This window comes from Perognathus longimembris, chromosome 13 (genome assembly GCF_023159225.1).
Source record: "Perognathus longimembris pacificus isolate PPM17 chromosome 13, ASM2315922v1, whole genome shotgun sequence".
In the NCBI taxonomy this organism is placed as follows: Eukaryota; Metazoa; Chordata; class Mammalia; order Rodentia; family Heteromyidae; genus Perognathus; species Perognathus longimembris.
The window spans coordinates 56,107,819-56,125,390 of record NC_063173.1 but is presented as its reverse complement, the minus strand read 5'-3'; the positions used below and the strand labels follow the sequence as shown (position 1 = coordinate 56,125,390).

The window sequence follows — 17,572 nt, the reverse complement described above, 5'->3', positions numbered from 1 at the left end:
GGGACCTTCAGGGGAGGGGCGGGGCCTCGCGGCAGGAAGTCCCGCCCCGGAAGCGGCCGGGTGCCGGCCATGGCCGCGGCCGGGATGCAGGGGCTCCGCGGGCTGGGGGCCGCCCTGCGCCTGCTGCCTGCACGCCGGCCTCTGCACCACGCGGCCTCATCGCGAGACTTGCTGCTCTTCGAGCACGAGCGGGGCCGCTTTTTCACCATCCTTGGGCTGTTCTGCGCGGGCCAGGGTGTCTTTTGGGGCTCCCTGGCTGTGGCGGCATTATTCCCACCCCCAGCCTCTGCACCACCTCAAGAAGCCGGGGCCCCCAAACAGGGCCGCTGGGACCTGCGCTCCGCGCTCTGGCGGTACGCCCTGGCTGTCGGCTGCATGGCCATCGGTAAGGCTTGAGCTGGCTTCCCCACCGCGCGTGGGATGGTGGGTATAAAACACCTTCAGGTAAGGAGGGGAACTTGTGCCCCCCCTGATTGCCAGGGCGACAGGCAGTCTGTCTCGGTAGGAATGCGGAACACTTAAGGCCCTAAACGAGGGCTGTTCCTTCGTGGTTGTAAGGTTATTTAAGCTCTGTAGCATTTCTTCCGGTATAAAATGGAGATGAGGGCTGGGGATATAGCCTAGTAGCAAGAGTGCCTGCCTCGGATACATGAGGCCCTAGGTTCGATTCCCCAGCACCACATATACAGAAAACGGCCAGAAGCGGTGCTGGGCTCAAGTGGCAGAGTGCTAGCCTTGAGCGGGAAGAAGCCAGGGACAGTGCTCAGGCCCTGAGTCCAAGGCCCAGGACTGGCCAAAAAAAAAAATAAATAAAATAAAAATAAAAAATAAAAAAAATAAAATGGAGATGAACCTATGAAGTTGGTGGTGGACTACGCAAGAATCGGGGGCCGGAAGCCCATGGCCTGTAATTACCTAGCTACTCAGGATGCTGAGATCTGAGGATTGCGGTTCAAAGCTAGCCCCGACAGGAAAGTGTCTGTGAGACTGTTCTCTCCAGTTAACTGCCAGAAAACCAGAAGTGCTGTGGCTCAAGTGGTAGAGCTCCAGCCTTGCACTAACGAGCTCAGGGACAGCGCCCAGGCCCAAAGTTTAAGCCCTACAGCTGGCCAAAAGTTTTGGGGGCTGGGAATGTGGCTCAGTGGTTGAACGCTTGCCTAGCATGCATGAAGCCCTGTCAATTCCTCCGTACCACATAAACAGAAAAAGCCAAAAGTGGCACTGTTGCTCAAGTGGTAGAGTGCTAGCTCAGAGACAGTGCCCGGGCCCTGATTTGAAGGCATGGGACTGTCAAAAAATAAAAAATTCCAGGGTTCTAAGAGCTCTCAAAACTATACTGTCACCACAAGAAGACACTGAAAGTAACCCCACACTACAATGAAAACTCACCTCTTTGATTTTGTGTCTGTTGCAGGAACTTTGGTACTTGGTGGTGGTCTTCTCTTCTCTCTCCGATCTGTGCGTTCAGTGATGCTTCGAGCTGGAGGGCAGCAGGTGACTTTCACCACTCATGGTCCTTTTGGCTTGGGGACTCACCTCACTGTCCCACTGAACCAGGTATCTTGCATGGCTCACCGAGGGGAAGTCCCTGCTATGTTACCTCTGAAAGTCAAAGGCCGGCGCTTCTACTTTCTCTTGGACAAAGCTGGATACTTTCCCAATGCTCAACTCTTTGACAACACCGTGGGTGCCTATCGGAACTTGTGAACAAACCACCTTGGGTGGGGGAGGAAAACCTTAAGGATTTTAGAGGGGTCACAAAAGAGGGCCCAAGAGTCATTAATACCAAATAAAGGAATCTTCCAAAAGGCAACTTCCGGGTCCCTGCATGCCTTTTTAACGCCTGCATTCTTTCCATCTTATTTGCCTTAGTACCAATATGAGTATCAGGATGAAGTAGGCAATGTAATATTTTATTACAAGACAGCTATTAGAAGGGAGAATGTCATGTTTCCCTTCTGAGGGAAAAATGGAGGCTCTTGGCACAAACGAGGATTTCAGGCACTTGGGCGGTAGAGTCTGGCTGCAGAAAGCACTCGGGTGACCAGAAATTCAAAGGTGTGGCTCGGTCCATTTAGCACCAATCCTCTTCAAAGTCTCATATCCAGCTCCACCGGCGGGCTCCTCCATAGGTGGGCTTCACAGGTCAGCTGGATTGAAAATTTGTCTCCAGAGGTTCCAAAGGCTGGTATTCCATGGATTTGAGACCACACTGCATGATCTGGAGCACAAGGACCACACACCACAATACCAGATTCACCCAAGAAGAGATCTGTAAGAGAGGCGTGTGAGTGAAGCTCAGATCTAGTCTTTTAAACCCCACCACCACCACCAGCAGCCTTTGTGTGTCAAAATGACACTTCAGCTCCTCTCATCCAACAGCTACAGGTATTTATACAAATCTCTCAGTACATCTGGGTCTCACTTCGGCATTATGGAGGTTGGAGTAAAACTGCAGAGTCATTCCAGAGGGTGTCCATGGAATTTTCTGGGCTTCAGAACAGCTGTGAGGTCAAAAAAGACAGTTGTGAGCAAAAGGGGACAACCCCTAAGCACTCTGGTGCCCAGAAGATTGGTCAGTGGGAAGCTACATCATTCGCCCCTTGCAGAGGGGAGGCAGTCAGCCAGCTCCTGCCAGGCCTCCCTCCCCTCTCCCTTTTACCTATTTGCATGGATCAGGGAGACGATGGAGTCACAGAGATAACTGGTGCCATATCGAAGGACACAGGCAGCCACTAAGACCAGGAAGACTGCAATCGCTGAGATGGTCAATCCAGTGTAGACCTGTATTGGATCACTGGGCAAGAGACAGGCCTCATGTTTGAGATGGAATTCACCCCACCTCAGCTCCGGGTCCTCAGAGTAGGGCAGTCACCTGTGGGACTTCTTGATGCAGCTGCAGATGATCAGAAGCAGGAGGCAGTAGAGGGCCAGGAAGCCATTAGTCCCAGTCACAAAGTAGCAAAGGGATGAAGCTGAGGGACAGGATAAAGCCAGGGAGGGGCCATTCATGACAGCTATCCCTCCATACAGGGGACAGCTGCCCCTGAAGAAGACCTGTGGAGAGAAGTTGAATCGGGCTGGGGATATGGCCTAGTGGCAAGAGAGCTTGCCTCATATACATGAGGCCCTGGGTTTGATTCCCCAGCACCACATATACAGAAAATGGCCAGAAGTGGTGCTGTGGCTCAAGTGGCAGACTGCTAGCCTTGAGCAAAAAGAAGCCAGGGACAGTGCTCAGGCCCTGAGTCCAAGGCCCAGGACTGGCCGAAAAAAACAAAACAGAGAAGTTGAATCTAAGATTTTAAGCCAGTGCCTCAGAAGGCAGGCATTGGAAATGTCAAGGATAAGTTGGGCCAGTTGCTCCTAAGTGTGTACAATGTTTCTGTTCCTGGGACCAGGAGACTGATGTGGAGGGTCTGTTGGGAAAGTGAAACCCGCAGTACTCAGAAGGAACAGCCAATAGACACTGGTAGTAAGTCAGGTCTAGTCTCCTTTGCAGAAATCCTGGAGTAACCCCGCACCTGTTAACCATTAACCATCTCCAATGTCATCTGAAAGACAAGCACACTAATACTTTTTGGTTTCTTTTTTGGCCAGTCCTGGGGCTTAAACTCAGGGTCTGGGCACTGCCCCTGAGCTTCTTGCTTAAGGCTAGCACTCTACCACTTGAGCCCACAGTGCCCCTTCTAGCCTTTTCTGTTTATGTGGCACTGAGGAATCAAACCCAGGATTTCATGCATGCTAGGCAAGCACTCTGCTGCTAAACCACATTCCCAGCCCAGTACTTATCTTTTGAGACAGTCTCACCTATGTGGTTCAGACTGTCCTTGAACTTGTGATCCTCCTTTTAGGTCTCCCAACAGTTGGGACCACAGGCACGAGCCAACATTACTTCAATGACCAGATGCATCCAGGGCAGTAATGTACACATTTATTAAAGTAGTTTTTGTCACTAAAAAAAATACGTGGTATCCTGATGATTTACCACACAGCTTTATTTTTCGGTGTCAACACGAGTGGCTTCTGACTTAATGGATGGACACAGGGCCTGAGCTGATGGTTCAGATCCAGCCTAAGGCTGTGTGGCAGGCAACACTGACTGGATCTGATGCTACCAGACGTCTAATCAATCCCTTGGGCGAGTGCACTAAGATCTGATCTGGCCTCTCAGGGCCCACAGCCCGGTTAGCATAGCGGCATTTCTCAACAGCGCTCACCGACCTTCTCCAGAATGCGGCCTGAAACCCCCTCCCGCCCCGAAGGCTGCCCCGCGCGCCGTAGCCACACCTGGATCCAGGCCATCGACGCGGCCGTCACGGTCCCGCAAATGCCGGCGGCTGCCAGGAGCACGAGCTCAACATAATGCAAACCCGAGAGCACCATGGCGCCCAGGGCCCAGGACAGAAAGCAGCGCGGCTGCAACGAGCCGTCGGCCCCGCCCCCTTGACGTGACGCCGCCCTGGGCGGGGCCATCGGAGACGCCGCCCCCGGGCGCGAGCCCGCCTCCTCACAGCGGCAGGTACAGCGAGTAGTCCGAGAGCGCCCAGCGGCGGGCCGGGCGGCCCGTGCGGCCGATCATGGGCAGCTTCTGCACGTAGCGGGACGCCGGGCTGGGCCCGTACGGCGCCGGGAAGGCAGTCTGGAAGAGGCGCCCGCGGCAGCGCCTCCCGGCCTGCCGCCCCGCGATGATGAAGCGGAAGTGCGGGGCGCCGCGCGGCGCGAAGCGGCTCTTCTGGAAGACGTCGCGGGTGCCGGCGCCGGGGCCCTGCTGCCGCGGCGCCCCCCGGGCCCGGTGCACGCGGGGCAGCGGCCTGCCCTCCGCCGCCAGCGCCGAGGCCGGCGGGCCGGCCCCGCTGCCGCCGCCCCGGGGACTCTCGTCCCCCTGCGGGCTGACCATGGCGCTGGCCGTCAGCTGCGGCATTTTCCGCACCGAGTCCGGGGCGGCCGCCGGCTCCTTCTTGTCCCCGGGCGGGCGCGGGGCCGCGGGCGCGGGCTGGCCGGTGCCGAAGCGGGTGGCCAGGCTATCGCCGAAGAAGGCGTAGAGCTCCCGGTAGGTGTCGGCCAGGGTCACGGAGGGCGTAGGGTCTTCCGGGCCCGCGCCGCCTGGCGGCAGCGGGAGGCCGGGCCCAAAGCCGGGCTCGGCGCCGCCGCCGGACGGCGACTCCTGCAGGAGAAGGCTGTCCCAGGGCAGCTCGTCCGGGCGCCGGCAGCCGCGGACGCCAGGGCCCGCGCGGGTGGGCTCCGCGGCCTGGGCCTTCATCTTAAGCAGCCGCTCCACGGCCACCTGGAAGAGCAAGGGACTCGTTTGGACAAGAACCAGGAGGAACCTGGCCCAGCAAGCATTCTGGACGGGGAAGCTGGAAGCTGCAAGCACTCACCAGAATGGCTCCATACACTTTGTGGCCATCTGCCTTGACCTGGGCATTAGACACCGAATAATCATCCAGCACCGCCTGCAGGTTTGTCCAGTAAGTGGACAGGTGTGGGTACAGCACTCGTTCCACTGCCTGGAAGGAGAGAGAGAGAAGGTCCAGTGAGCACCTGTGTTGCTTACTGCTATTTCAAGTACCCTGTCCCATGAAAGACTTTCACTTCTGATCATAGACAGAGTTCAATCCTAAATCCCTTCATTAGGATATTCAATCTTTGGGACCCACTGTATGCCCAAATTTTGCTAAGCACTGGGGGATAAGTACAAAGACAGACCCACTAAGTCCCTGCCATATTTCCCACGGGGTATAGGGCATAAGTAATGGTCATGGTCAACAACAGACATTTATGGTATGCAAACTGCTACTGAGTACAATTGGTAAAGAACTACAGTTCTCACTTAGATGTGAGGAACTCATTTCAAACCAAATACACAATCAGAGCCCAGCACTCTTGATTCTATTAATTAAAATCCTGTAGTTCATGTGAAGAAAAGCAACTAAGATTTCACAGAGATGACATCTGTGATAAATTTCCTTCCCCTTCCCCCCAAGTCCTGGGGCTTGATTCAGGGCTTGAGCACTGTCCCTGGCTTCTTTTTGCTCAAGGCTAGCACTCTACCACTTGAGCCACAGCGCCACTTCCGGCTTTTTCTGTGTATGTGGTAATGAGGAATAAAACCCAGGGCTTTATGCATGCTAGGCAAGCACTCTACCACCAAGCCACATTCCCAGCCCCCCTCCAGATCTTTTAACTCCTGAATTATTCTATATGCCCAGCTACCCATGCAGTATTACACCTGGCCTTCCATTAGACTTTGATAGCAAACTGCCTTCATTATTTCTGATGAGCTGAACTTGGTAGTAAGGAATATAGAGTATTTTATTTTTGTGTACCCTTAGGTATGCTAAACTTTAAAATCTTTTGTCTAGATTGAGGAGTGAAATAATTTGTTTCTTTTCATTGTTCTTTTTTTTTTGTTTTTGTTTTTGTTTTTTGGCCAGTCCTGGGCCTTGGACTCAGGGCCTGAGCACTGTCCCTGGCTTCTTTTTGCTCAAGGCTAGCATCTGCCACTTGAGCCACAGCGCCATTTCTGGCCATTTTCTGTATATGTGGTGCTGGGGAATCGAACCCAGGGCCTCATGTATACGAGGCAAGCTCTCTTGCCACTAGGCCATATCCCCAGCCCCCTTTTCATTGTTCTTGTCTAAGTTATTAGGGTTATATTAGTATCACAGAATGAGGTGTTTTTTTACATATATATTTGTTTCAAATAGCCTTTCTTGAGTTTTTTTTTGTTTTTTTAATGGTGAGAATTTGAACTCAGGCCTCTCCCTTGTACTGGCATGGTGTTTTCTTTGTAATTTTCTTTTTAAGTGTCTTTCACAGTAATATAACTATTTAAAAATGCTTTTATATTTCCTTAAGAACCAATCACAAACTTTTCTAGGAGTTGAACAATTTTGTTAACATTTTCCAGTGTTCATTCTGTGGGTGATGGACAAAAGAATCTGCTAGATTATTTGTCAAAACCTATCACAAGGGGCTGGAAATGTACCTTAGTGGTAGAGTGCTTGCCTAGCATGCATGAAGCCCTGGGTTTGATTCCTCAGTACCACATAAACAGAAAAAGCCAGAAGTGGTGCTGTGGCTCAAGTGGTAAGAGTGCTAGCCTTGAGCAAAAAGAAGCCAGGGACAGTGCTCAGGCCCTGAGTTCAAGCCCCAGGACTGGCTAATAATAATAATAATGAATTTCCAACTCAAGTGTCAAGGAAAGTCAGACTGGGGCCTGGCACCAGTGGCTCACGCCTGTATCCTAGCTACTCAGGACACAGATCTAAGGATCAAGGTTTGAAGCCAGTCATGGCAGATAAATCCAAGAGACTTATCTCCAATTAACCAGCAAAAGGCTGTGGCTCCTAATGGTAGGGAGCCAGCCTTGAGTGAAAAAGGCTAATAAGCAAGAGCATGAAGCAGAGTTCAAGCCTCAGTACCAACACAAAAATAGTCAAAGTCCTCACCTTCCAGCCAAGAGCATGCAGCCCAACCACAGCACCATAGTGAGAGCAGAGAGGCCGCACAGGGTCGGCCAGGACCTTCTGAAGGGAAAGCAGGATCTGCTGATAGAGGCCACTCACGAGGTCCCCATGAGTCCTGTGGAAGTAAGAGTCAGGGAAGGAAGTGAGACATAATGCTGCAACACACACAGACTTGCACTTGTATAGCACTATGGGCTACAATGGAGCTAGGCCACCAGGTTGACTGACCCAGGACACAAGAGCTCAAGGACCCAGGCCTTAGTATATTTCATTTGTTTTTGTTTGTCATGAGACAGGGTCCTTCTTATGTTGCTCACCTTGCTGTATTTATTGCCAGGTTGACTGCGAACCTGTGACCCTCCTCTTGCCTTACACTCTCAAGTACTGGGTTACTGGCACACTCCAACATGGCCACAATCTTGGCATATTTGAAATCCTAGCTAGTCAGGAGGCTGAGATCTGCAGATTGAGGTTCAAAGCCAGCCCAGGCAGAAGAGTCCCTGTGAGGCTCTTATTTCCAATTAAACACTTGAAAACCAGAAGTGGCGCTCAAGTGGTAGAGCGCTAGCCTTGAAAAAGAGCTCAGGGAGAGCTCCCAGGCCCTGAGTTCAAGCCCCACAGCCGACCAAAAAAAAGGGGTTCCCCTGTTCTCAAAACCTACCTCCCACCCCCATCCAGCCAACACTGCAGCAACCCCACCCTGTCTTTAGAAGCTACCAGAAGATGTGGCTGAGTAGGAGGGCAGCCCCATCCCGCAGAGTCCAGTGGTCATTCAGGGGATTGATGGAGGCAGCCAATGGCTCAAGGACGCAGTAGAGGACACTGGCCACCAGGGAGCGGACATAGGGCCCCAGGCAGAGGTGTGGGTTCCGAACCAGGCTGCGCGCCACCTGCAGCAGTCGGTGCAGCTGCTCCAGGTCGTGGCTTACAGACTTCACCTGTGGACAGAAGAGGGGATCACAGGGGGCAGGAAGGAGCTGCCATTCTGCTAACACCTGCCATGAGCCTGGCCCACAACATCCCCATCTGAGAACAATCACTTACCCCACTGACCACGTAAACAAAGTAAGGCAGGAGCGCAGCAATCTTGGAGTTTGTCTGAAGGTCCTGCAGAGCCACCTGAAAGCAAAGGTCCAGAATGCCCTAGAACCTCCTCCACTCCAAGAGTAAACTGCCCCTGTTCTGGAGGACAGTTTAGCACTGCAATCATGAAGTATCTTCACACGGTTTGTCCCAACAGTTCTGCTATCAGTTTCACCTATACAAACCCATTCATATACATATAGCACATCTGTTAAGGTAAATACAGCTCAGAACCATGCCTGTAATCCTAGCTACTGAGAATGAGACTTGGAGGATCTCAGTTCAAAGCCAGCCAGAGCAGAAAAGTCCATGAGACTCCACATTGAATAAACCAGCAAAATGTCAGACTGGAAGCATGGCTCAAGTGGAGGTTCCTAATATGAGCAAGAAAACCAAGCAAAAGCTACCAAGCTGCAACACCAGTCAAAATTAAAAAACAAAACAAATATATATATATATATATATATACACACACACACACACACACACACACACACGTGTGTATGTGTGCTAGGCACCGGTGGCTCATGCCTGAAATCCTGGCTACTCAGGAGGCTGAGATCTGAGAATCACAGTTCAAAGCCAGCCCAGGCAGAAAAGTTCATGAAATAAAGCACTCAGAAAAAGCAGGAAGTGGGGCCATGGCTCAAGTAGTAGCACAAGCTTGGAACTAAAAAAGCTGTGTCCAAGTCCTGAGTTCAAGCCCCAGGACCAGCACACACATGCACGCGCACACACACACACATATACACACACACACACACGAGATAGGGTTCTTCTAGCTGGGCATGGTGGCTCATGCCCGTAATCCTAGCTACTAAGGAGGCTGAGATCTAAGGATCACCATTGAAAGCCAGCCAAGGCAGGAAAGTCGGTGAGATTCTCCTCTTCAGCTAACCACCAGAAAACTGGAAGTGGTTCTCAAAGTGGTAGAGAGCTAGCTTTGATCGAAAGAGCTCAGGGGCAGCACTCATGCCTGGAGTTCAAGCTCCACAACCAACCAAAAGAAAAAAAAAAAAAAAAAGATGCTAACTTTATCAAGGCTGACACAAAACTTGAGATTCTCCTGTGTCTACTTCCTGAGTACCTAGGAATACAGGTGTGTGTTTCTGAGGAGTAAAATTTTGAAGATAAGACTGGATGGTAGCACAATTCCTAATTTTGCAAGACAAACAGCAGTAGTCAGACATGTAGAGACAAAAGAGAATATAAAACACACATGGAGAGGCCACATAAACTACCACACAAGCCTTCACCCTTGAGCAAGAATACAGACTACACGTGGTGTCTAGCAGGCCCCGTGAAGCCCAGAAGCCAAAGCAGAGCAGCCCCACGGCGCTCAGAGTACGTAGAGTTAGGCTCAAACCTCACCCCCTTGATTTCTTCTTTCCTGCCTACATCCAGACAAATAAGCTACAATGTGGATGTCCCATTTGGCCCCAGAATCAACTGACACCCTGAACAGTAGGCAGCAGAATGAAAGGATACCTTCAGAAAATAGGCCCCACCCTTATCAATCATTTGGAGGGAACAGGAAATAGACCACTGAAAGAATTTCATGTGGTTTAAAAATTCCACATTGGGGTGGGTTTGACCAAAGCACATTACATGCATGTTGTAAATATCACAATGAAACCTCTTATATACAACTGATTTATGATTTTTTTTTAATAACAAAAGGCTGGGTGTCAGTGGCTTCCACCTATAATCCTAGCTACTCAGGAGGTTGAAATGTGACAATCAAGTTAGAAGCCAATCCAGGCAGATAAATCCTCTAGACTTATTTCCAATTAAGGAGCGAAAGAACAGAAGTGGAAGCATAGTACAAGTGGTGGAGCACCAGCTCTGGAAAGCACAAGCCCTGAGTTCAAGCCCCAGTGCACACACACACTCAATTACAGTTTGCCTTTACCCAACCCAACACTTGATATTTGAGGCAGGGTGGTTGTGAGATCAAAGCTATCCTGGGATAGGAAAGGAAAAGTCCACTGCGTGGCGTGGCTCGGCTCGGGCCCACTCACTCACTCACCTTCATCAGCTGTGGGTCATCCCCTAGCACAGCCCGAGTAACTTGCTGATAGTACTTGAGCAGGTCATCGGTCAGCGAAGACACTGCACTGGGTACTGTGGGAGGTGGGGCAGGAAGTGGTCAGAGGTCGAAACGGTCTCCTCAGCCTGCTCCCCAGTACCCAACACTGCACAACCCATGTGAAGCTTATTTAGACAGGAACACCAGAGCAAAGAGGCTCCGGCTGCAGTCAGGAGGCCTCCCTGCCCTCTCCTGCCCATAGGCTCTATGTGCCTCACTGCTCTCTGCCAGATTCTTACTCGGTCCTCAAACCCCAGTCACCATTGGCTCACACCTATAATCCTACCTATTCTGGAAGCTGAGCCATAAGGATCACAGATCAAAGTCAGCCCGGACAGGAAAAGTCCATGAGACTCCTATCTCCAATTAACCACCAAAAAGATGAAAATGGAGCTGTGGTTCAAGTGGTAGAGCTACTCTTGAGCAAGCTCAGGGATAATGCCCAAGCCCCGAGTTCAAGCCCCAGGATAGGCAAAAATAAATAAATAAATACACCCAAGCCTCAGACTCTGGGAAGCTCTGTTCAGAATTCCCAGAAAGGGGCTGGGGATATGGCCTAGTGGCAAGAGAGCTTGCCTCGTATACATGAGGCCCTGGGTTCAATTCCCCAGCACCACATATATAGAAAATGGCCAGAAGTGGCGCTGTGACTCAAGTGGCAGAGTGCTAGCCTTGAGCAAAAGGAAGCCAGGGACAGTGCTCAGGCCCTGAGTCCAAGGCCCAGGACTGGCAAAAAAAAAACACCAGAATTCCCTGAAAGCAGCTGGGTGCTGGTGGCTTCCGCCTCTCATCCTAGCTCCTCAGGAGGCTGAGATCTGAGGATTTCGATTCAAAGCCAGCCCAGGCAGGAAAGAATGTGAGACCTTTTTATCTCCAATTAACTACCAGAAAACCAGGAGTGGAGCTGTGGCTCAAAATGGTAGAGTGCTAGCCTTGAGTGAAAAAGCTCACTCAGGGACAGAGCCGAGGCCCTGAGTTCAAGCCCTATGACTGACAACAACAAAAATACCCTGGAAGTGAGACACCTCCTAGCATGAAACCTAGACTTGTGGCCTCCGACACATTGCATCAGAATGGTGACTACAGGCAGGGGCTCCAACCCTAAGCTCTCGGGGCAGAGACTAGTTCTTGCTCAAGCCCCCATATAATACAGGCATTGAGGAAATGCAAAGAGGCACGGAGGACCTAGCCTCATACCCAAGGAGCCGCATTCTCCCCACATCCAATGCCCACTCCAGAGCTTACCTGATCCTTGAGGTGCCACGTTTCCTTTGCCATCCAGGTAGGCGACTTGAACTAAAACCAGGGGGACAGATGTCAGCCTGGGGTTACATCCCCTCATAACACCACCTAGCGCTCCAAATTCTGCCCATTTGCCCCTGTCCCCGTGCACTCTAACCATCCAGCTCCTGTCGCCAACCCCCCCCCCCCCCCCCGAAGGACCCCATCAGCCACCTCGGACAGCCGTCTCAGCGCAGCCTTTGGGAATGTTGGTGGCGAGTGCCAGCTCCACCAGGTTCACCTCTCGGTCTTCAGGAAAGTAGAGCTCACCCTCCCTGGCAGGACGCAAGGGAAGCACCTCCTGGGACCCATAACCACACACAGCCTGAGGAAAGGGACAATCACAGAGCAGCGTGAAGCCAGGCACCAGCAGCTCACACCTGTAATCCTAGCCACTCAAGAAGCAGAGATCTTGGGCTGGGGATATAGCCTAGTGGCAAGAGTGCCTGCCTCGGATACACGAGGCCCTAGGTTCGATTCCCCAGCACCACATATACAGAAAACGGCCAGAAGCGGCGCTGTGGCTCAAGAGGCAGAGTGCTAGCCTTGAGCGGGAAGAAGCCAGGGACAGTGCTCAGGCCCTGAGTCCAAGGCCCAGGACTGGCCAAAAAAAAAAAAAAAAAAAAAAGCAGAGATCTGAGGATCTGTGGTTTGAAGCCAGCCCGGGCAGGAAAGTCTGAGACTTTTTTTTGTTTGGTTGGTTTGGTTTTTGCCAGTCCTGGGGCTTGAACTCAGGGTCTGAGCACTGTTCCTGGCTTCTTTTTGCTCAAGGCTAGCACTCTACCACTTGACCCACAGCGCCACTTCCAGCTTTTTCTATATACGTGGTACTGAGGAATCGAACCCAGGGCTTCATGTATAGGAGGCGAGCACTCTACCACTAGGCCATATTCCCAGCCCCCGTCTGAGACTCTTATCTTCAATTAACTTTGTTCCTTGAGGTGTTCTCCTCACTCAAACTCACCAAACTCTGAAAACTCACTCTTCTCCCCTGTTCATAACCTTCCTTCAACATCCAGCTCCAGAACAATTATACTATGCTATACAATTATACTATACTATACTATGCTAATGCCCCATTCTTTACTCGGGCTCCTCCCTGACTCTCTGGTCCTCCTGGATTATTTTAAGGATCCACTCAAGCCCTTCCATACTCTCTAGGAACCCATTCATAGTCTACCTCCCAGAAGCAGCTCTCTGTACCTCGGGAGCTCCCGGGTCCTCCACTCTGAGAATTCATGTTCCTGTCGCCTGAGCTGCTGTCACTGGCCTTTTACGCATCATGTCCACCATGACAGCCCCTGGCTGGCCACTCACCTCCACACTGCTCCACCTGAGCGCCCGGTTGAAGTCCTCCACCGTCAGCTTGCGCCGTTTGGTGTGCTTCATGAACTGAGAGCTATTCTGAGAGGAGGACAGAAGCCAGCGTCAGGGGACAAGGAACAGCAGGTGTGGTGACCCCCAAAGCGAAGGAGGTAGGATCCAGAAAGAGACAAAGGATAATCGGAACATGTGGATCCCCACTCGCTTCCTACCCAGGGTCATATCCCCACTGTGCCTCAGTTTCCCGAATGGAGCATGTGACTATCCACCCACGCTGCCAGGGAAGAGCACATGACAAAAAGGCCTGGCAAGACCTGCACTTACTGCACGCTCTGCAGAGGGCAGGGACTACTTGCGTGCCCTTCAAGCACAGGCAGGGACCAACATAAACGTGTCGGGTAAGTCAGTGGGGAAAGAGGGGCTTACCTGGGTGGCCTCCCGAAGACGGTAGCACACATCCTCCGCCAGCAAAGCTGCCACCTCATCGCTCAGCTCCAGGCCTGTGCTCTCAGCCATGAGCCGCACCGACTCCCGGGGGATCTCCACAAAGCGCCGCTCTTCTCGCTCTGCCATGGCCCCGGTAGAGCTGGGGGAGAGAAGCCATAAGGATGAAGCATCGCTCAACCAGGCCTGCGGCTCTCACTCCACTATCATCAACCAGGGTGCTCCAAGGACCCACAGGAGGAAACAGGGGCTCAGACAAGCAAAGCAGACTAACCACTGGGAAGACAGGAGAGTGCTTGCCTAGCATGCATTAAGCCACCACCTTCAGGTCAGGAAGAAAAAAAAATCCCCCAAATTAATTAACGATTATCTATGTATGACAAAAGAATTTATGTCTTCTTCCTATTCTTACTATATCCACCATGAACTAATTTTCTTTTTTTGCTGGCGCCAGGGCTTGAACTCAGGGCCTGGGTTCCTTCCCTGGGTTTCATGTGTTCAAGGCTAGCTAGCACTCCATCACCTGAGCCACACATCCATTTCTAGCTTTTTTTTTGGGGGGGGAGGCAATTGCTAAGCTATCAACTAAATTGTTGTAAGACTACTTTTATCCAGATATTGCTTTGTTCAATAAACAATATTAGCCGGGTGCTGGTGGCTCACATCTGTAATCCCAGCTACTCAGGAGGTTAAGGATCTGAGGATCACTGTTCAAAGCCAGCCCAGGGAGGAATGTCCATTGAGACTCTTTATCTCCAATTAGCTACTAGAAAGATGGATGTGGCACTGTGGCTCAAAGTGGTTGAGCATTAGCCTTGAGTTCAAGAGCTCAGGGACAGTGCCCAGGCCCACAGTTCAAGCCCCACAACTGACCAAAAGAAAAGAAGAAAAGAAAAATCAATACTCACGCCTATAGCCCTGGCTACTGAAGATCACAGTTTGAATCCAGCATGGGGAGGAAAGACTTTCAACACCAATTAGCCACCAAAAAAGCCAGAAATGGAGCTGTGGCTGGAGTGTAAAGCAGCAACCTTGAACAAAAAAAAGCTAAGGTACAACACCTAGGCCCTGAGTTCAAGCCCCAATGCCAGAAACAAACAAACAAAATCAATGCCTGCCCATACTTTGTAAAATCGATGTTCAAACTCCTCCATTTGAGTGTTTCTTCCCAAATTGTCATAGCTGTTCAACCTGACCCCCTTCCCAGGGAGACCTTCCTAGTGTCTCAGCAGCTTCATCAAGCTTTTGTTCAGCCTAGTTGCCTGTCCTGCTCTCCATTCTTTCCCCTTCTAAGTCCAGTCTCTTAAGATCTTCTGTCCTCTATGCCATCTACACCTGTAGGCTCTTAGAGCTTGGGCTTTTTGCCCATGTGTCTGGTCTTCTGCAATCTGGCTGCAAGACCTAAAGACAGGAACCTATTCTTGTGTTCACAAGATATGACAAAATATGAACCCAACAAAAATAGCAGCTAATGTCTGACTCCAACAATGCACACTACACCTGAAAGGAAGGTAGGCTCACACAGGCCAAGGTGAGGCCATGTGCCACGGGCAGTCGGGCCCAGTTCCTACTTGATCCACCCCGGCACTGCTTTCATTAGGCTAGCAGAGCTCACTGCTCTTTACCCAATAGGCATCCTGACATACCTGATACCCACAGCATTGGACCCCTGTTATCTTTTAAATAAAGAACAAAACTGAACCCCAAAGATTGTGCAGGTGCCACTTGTGTCTGTAAAACCTCTTTGTGCTTCCATGTAGTCTACATTCTAATTATTTCTGGACCTTTGTTCATTGTTTCTTCTGCTTGGTACTCTCCCCTCTCTGTCCTGTATCCTGTTATAAAAGTTTGCAATTATACATTTCTGTACGTGTGTATGTATGTGTGTGTCTGTGTCTGTGTGTGTGTGTCTGTGTATATGCTGGAACTAAGTCTTGAAATCAGGGCCTCACACTTCAGCTCTGGCCTTTGGGCTCAAGACTGATGCTCTACCACTTGAGCCACAACTCTACTGGTTTTTTGGTGGTTAGTTGAAGACAAAACAGATTTTTCTGCTCAGGCTGGCCTTGAAACATGACCCTCAGATCTCAGCCTCCTGAGTAGCTAGGATTAAGGCCTGAGCTTCAAGTATCAGAACATTTCTTTAACTTTCTGTCGAGCATCTGCCTCCCTATTAGGTTACACACTCCACGCTGACAAGGAACCTTCTGTCTGCTCACCTCTGCATGCCCAGTACCCAGTACACACTACAGTCTCAATACAGATTTGCAGAAGCAACAGCTATTTTTCTCTGTACAGAAAAGCATGAAGCACTGAACTGCTTTCTATGACCTCAATGTATCCTTACCAAGAAGATATTTTTCTCTACCTCACAGCCAAGAAAATCAAAGCTCACAGGTGTATAGATAAGATATAGATATGTACATATATACCTCTCTCTGTATATGTATATATATATCCTACACTATGTGCAGAATATATATATATGTGTGTGTATGTATACATATATATCCTATGATAAATGCAGAAGCAGCCAGAGGCTGGTGTGCAGAACAAGGCCTGGATTCCCAGCCCCTATAGATCGGGTGTTGCAAACTCACCCCTAGGTGACCCTAGACTCTGCGGTGGATAATCGGGAAGCTTCCGTTTCCCATCTGTGAAGTGGGAGCCCTATGTCTCGCCCTCGCGCGGAGGGCGCTCAGGAGGTGTCCCTAGGAGGCGCCCCGCCGAGGACCTCAAAGTCTGCGCGGCGGTCAGGTCCCGCGTTCCTCCGCCTGCTCCCCCGTACACCCTCAGCCACAAGTCGCTCTGGGAAGGAGGCGTGGGAACCCACCGCCGCGGGCCTCGGGACGGGCATCGCCTCCCCCGACTCAGCCCGGCCCATCCGCGATCCTGAGGGCGTGGGGTAGGGTGCAGGGGGTCAGGGGTCACAGAACTTGGGTCACGTGGTCGGCAAAGGGGGCGGGCCCCAGCGGAGCGGGCTTCGAGGCCGGTAAGTGAGCAGCCCACCGCGGGACTGGGAGTCCTTGGAGCCGGGCATGGCCTGCTCACCTGAGGGCTCCGGCGCGGCGAGGGAAGCTACTGAGGCGAAGGCGCGGAGGAGGCGGCGGTGGCGGCGGATCCACTCACCCCGCTCACACTAATTCCCTCTCTCAGGGTCTAGGCCCCGCCCTCCTGGAGCGCTGCCAATAGGCGGTCGCCTTACAAACTTCCCGCCCAACAGGAGGCTTCGCGCCACGTGATTGGTTGTTGTGAACGTGCTGTGAAAGACCCCTGGGCGCGGATGATCATGTGATGTAGTGATTGGCACTTCTTAAAGCAACAGCGCTTGCGAGTATTGCGAGCAGGTGTGCGTGATTTGGCTTACGTTTAACAGGGGTGTTCTCGACTCCGTTCGCTGGATCTTCTCTGCTCCCCAATTTCCGAGCGCTTACACTTTCGCTATTGCAGTAAAGCTTTAAGACTTTGGTCTCTGACTTCACTTCCCTGCTAAATCTACCTGACACTTGTAGAGAGGACCCCTAGCTGTTCTAGGCGGAGGTAGGAACTTCTGACTGAGGAGAACATCTGATGTGAACAACATCTGACCGGGTGCTGGTGTCTCACGCCTGCATTCGGGAGGCTGAGATCTGAGGATCACAGTTCAAAGCCATCCCGGACAGAGCAGTCTATGGCTCTCATCTCCGATTAATCACCAGAAAACCAGAAGTGAAGCTGAGGCTCAAAGTGATGCACTAGGACAGAGCCCAGCCCTACAACCAGGCAGGTCAGAGTCACGTAGATCATTGCTCCAGACCCCAGTGTTCCTGCTATGGTCCTTGCACCACTCTAAGTTTTTTGTTTGTTTGTTTGTTTTTTGCCAGACCTGGGGCTTGGACTC

At 51.5% G+C, this 17,572-nt stretch overlaps 3 protein-coding genes across 5 annotated transcripts; 1 reads left to right on the top strand and 2 right to left on the bottom strand.

Annotated features, from left to right (window-relative positions):
* Window positions 1–68: 68 nt before the first annotated feature.
* On the top strand, window positions 69–1,813 carry Tmem223 (transmembrane protein 223). Its single transcript, XM_048360776.1, has 2 exons — window positions 69–385; window positions 1,415–1,813. Exons 1-2 carry the CDS (start codon window positions 70–72, stop codon window positions 1,705–1,707), a joined length of 609 nt encoding a protein of 202 aa, XP_048216733.1. The 5' UTR covers window position 69; the 3' UTR covers window positions 1,708–1,813.
* A 6-nt stretch (window positions 1,814–1,819) lies between these two features.
* On the bottom strand, window positions 1,820–4,437 carry Tmem179b (transmembrane protein 179B). Of its 2 annotated transcripts, none has more exons than XM_048360774.1 (5): window positions 4,291–4,437; window positions 2,876–3,057; window positions 2,663–2,797; window positions 2,413–2,504; window positions 1,820–2,272 (listed from the first exon to the last, which is right to left on the bottom strand). In XM_048360774.1, exons 1-5 carry the CDS (start codon window positions 4,384–4,386, stop codon window positions 2,091–2,093), a joined length of 687 nt encoding a protein of 228 aa, XP_048216731.1. In that variant the 5' UTR covers window positions 4,387–4,437; the 3' UTR covers window positions 1,820–2,090. The 2 variants fall into 2 exon arrangements, with proteins under 2 accessions (XP_048216731.1, XP_048216732.1); XM_048360775.1 differs by having other exon boundaries at window positions 2,087–2,272; window positions 2,426–2,504; window positions 4,291–4,432.
* Window positions 4,438–4,450: 13 nt separating this feature from the next.
* On the bottom strand, window positions 4,451–16,834 carry Taf6l (TATA-box binding protein associated factor 6 like). Of its 2 annotated transcripts, none has more exons than XM_048360766.1 (11): window positions 16,293–16,834; window positions 13,675–13,834; window positions 13,243–13,329; window positions 12,100–12,250; window positions 11,890–11,940; window positions 10,585–10,679; window positions 8,517–8,591; window positions 8,190–8,410; window positions 7,455–7,587; window positions 5,382–5,510; window positions 4,451–5,287 (listed from the first exon to the last, which is right to left on the bottom strand). In XM_048360766.1, exons 2-11 carry the CDS (start codon window positions 13,819–13,821, stop codon window positions 4,511–4,513), a joined length of 1,866 nt encoding a protein of 621 aa, XP_048216723.1. In that variant the 5' UTR covers window positions 13,822–13,834; window positions 16,293–16,834; the 3' UTR covers window positions 4,451–4,510. The 2 variants fall into 2 exon arrangements, with proteins under 2 accessions (XP_048216723.1, XP_048216724.1); XM_048360767.1 differs by having other exon boundaries at window positions 16,744–16,821.
* Window positions 16,835–17,572: the final 738 nt, after the last annotated feature.

What these genes read in the sequence shown, in the direction of transcription:
- Tmem223 (XM_048360776.1), top strand. Translation starts at nt 70, where the DNA reads ATGGCCGCGGCCGGGATGCAGGGGCTCCGCGGGCTGGGGGCCGCCCTG. An exon ending in TGTCGGCTGCATGGCCATCG is followed by an intron (nt 386 to 1,414) that starts GTAAGGCTTGAG and finishes TGTCTGTTGCAG; the next exon opens with GAACTTTGGTACTTGGTGGT.
- Tmem179b (XM_048360774.1), bottom strand. Translation starts at nt 4,386, where the DNA reads ATGGTGCTCTCGGGTTTGCATTATGTTGAGCTCGTGCTCCTGGCAGCC. An exon ending in TGCATCAAGAAGTCCCACAG is followed by an intron (nt 2,798 to 2,875) that starts GTGACTGCCCTA and finishes TCTCTTGCCCAG; the next exon opens with TGATCCAATACAGGTCTACA. An exon ending in TGCCGAAGTGAGACCCAGAT is followed by an intron (nt 2,273 to 2,412) that starts GTACTGAGAGAT and finishes CCTCTCTTACAG; the next exon opens with ATCTCTTCTTGGGTGAATCT.
- Taf6l (XM_048360766.1), bottom strand. Translation starts at nt 13,821, where the DNA reads ATGGCAGAGCGAGAAGAGCGGCGCTTTGTGGAGATCCCCCGGGAGTCG. An exon ending in GTCTTCGGGAGGCCACCCAG is followed by an intron (nt 13,330 to 13,674) that starts GTAAGCCCCTCT and finishes TCCTCCTCTCAG; the next exon opens with AATAGCTCTCAGTTCATGAA. An exon ending in AAGTGTATGGAGCCATTCTG is followed by an intron (nt 5,288 to 5,381) that starts GTGAGTGCTTGC and finishes TTGCTCTTCCAG; the next exon opens with GTGGCCGTGGAGCGGCTGCT.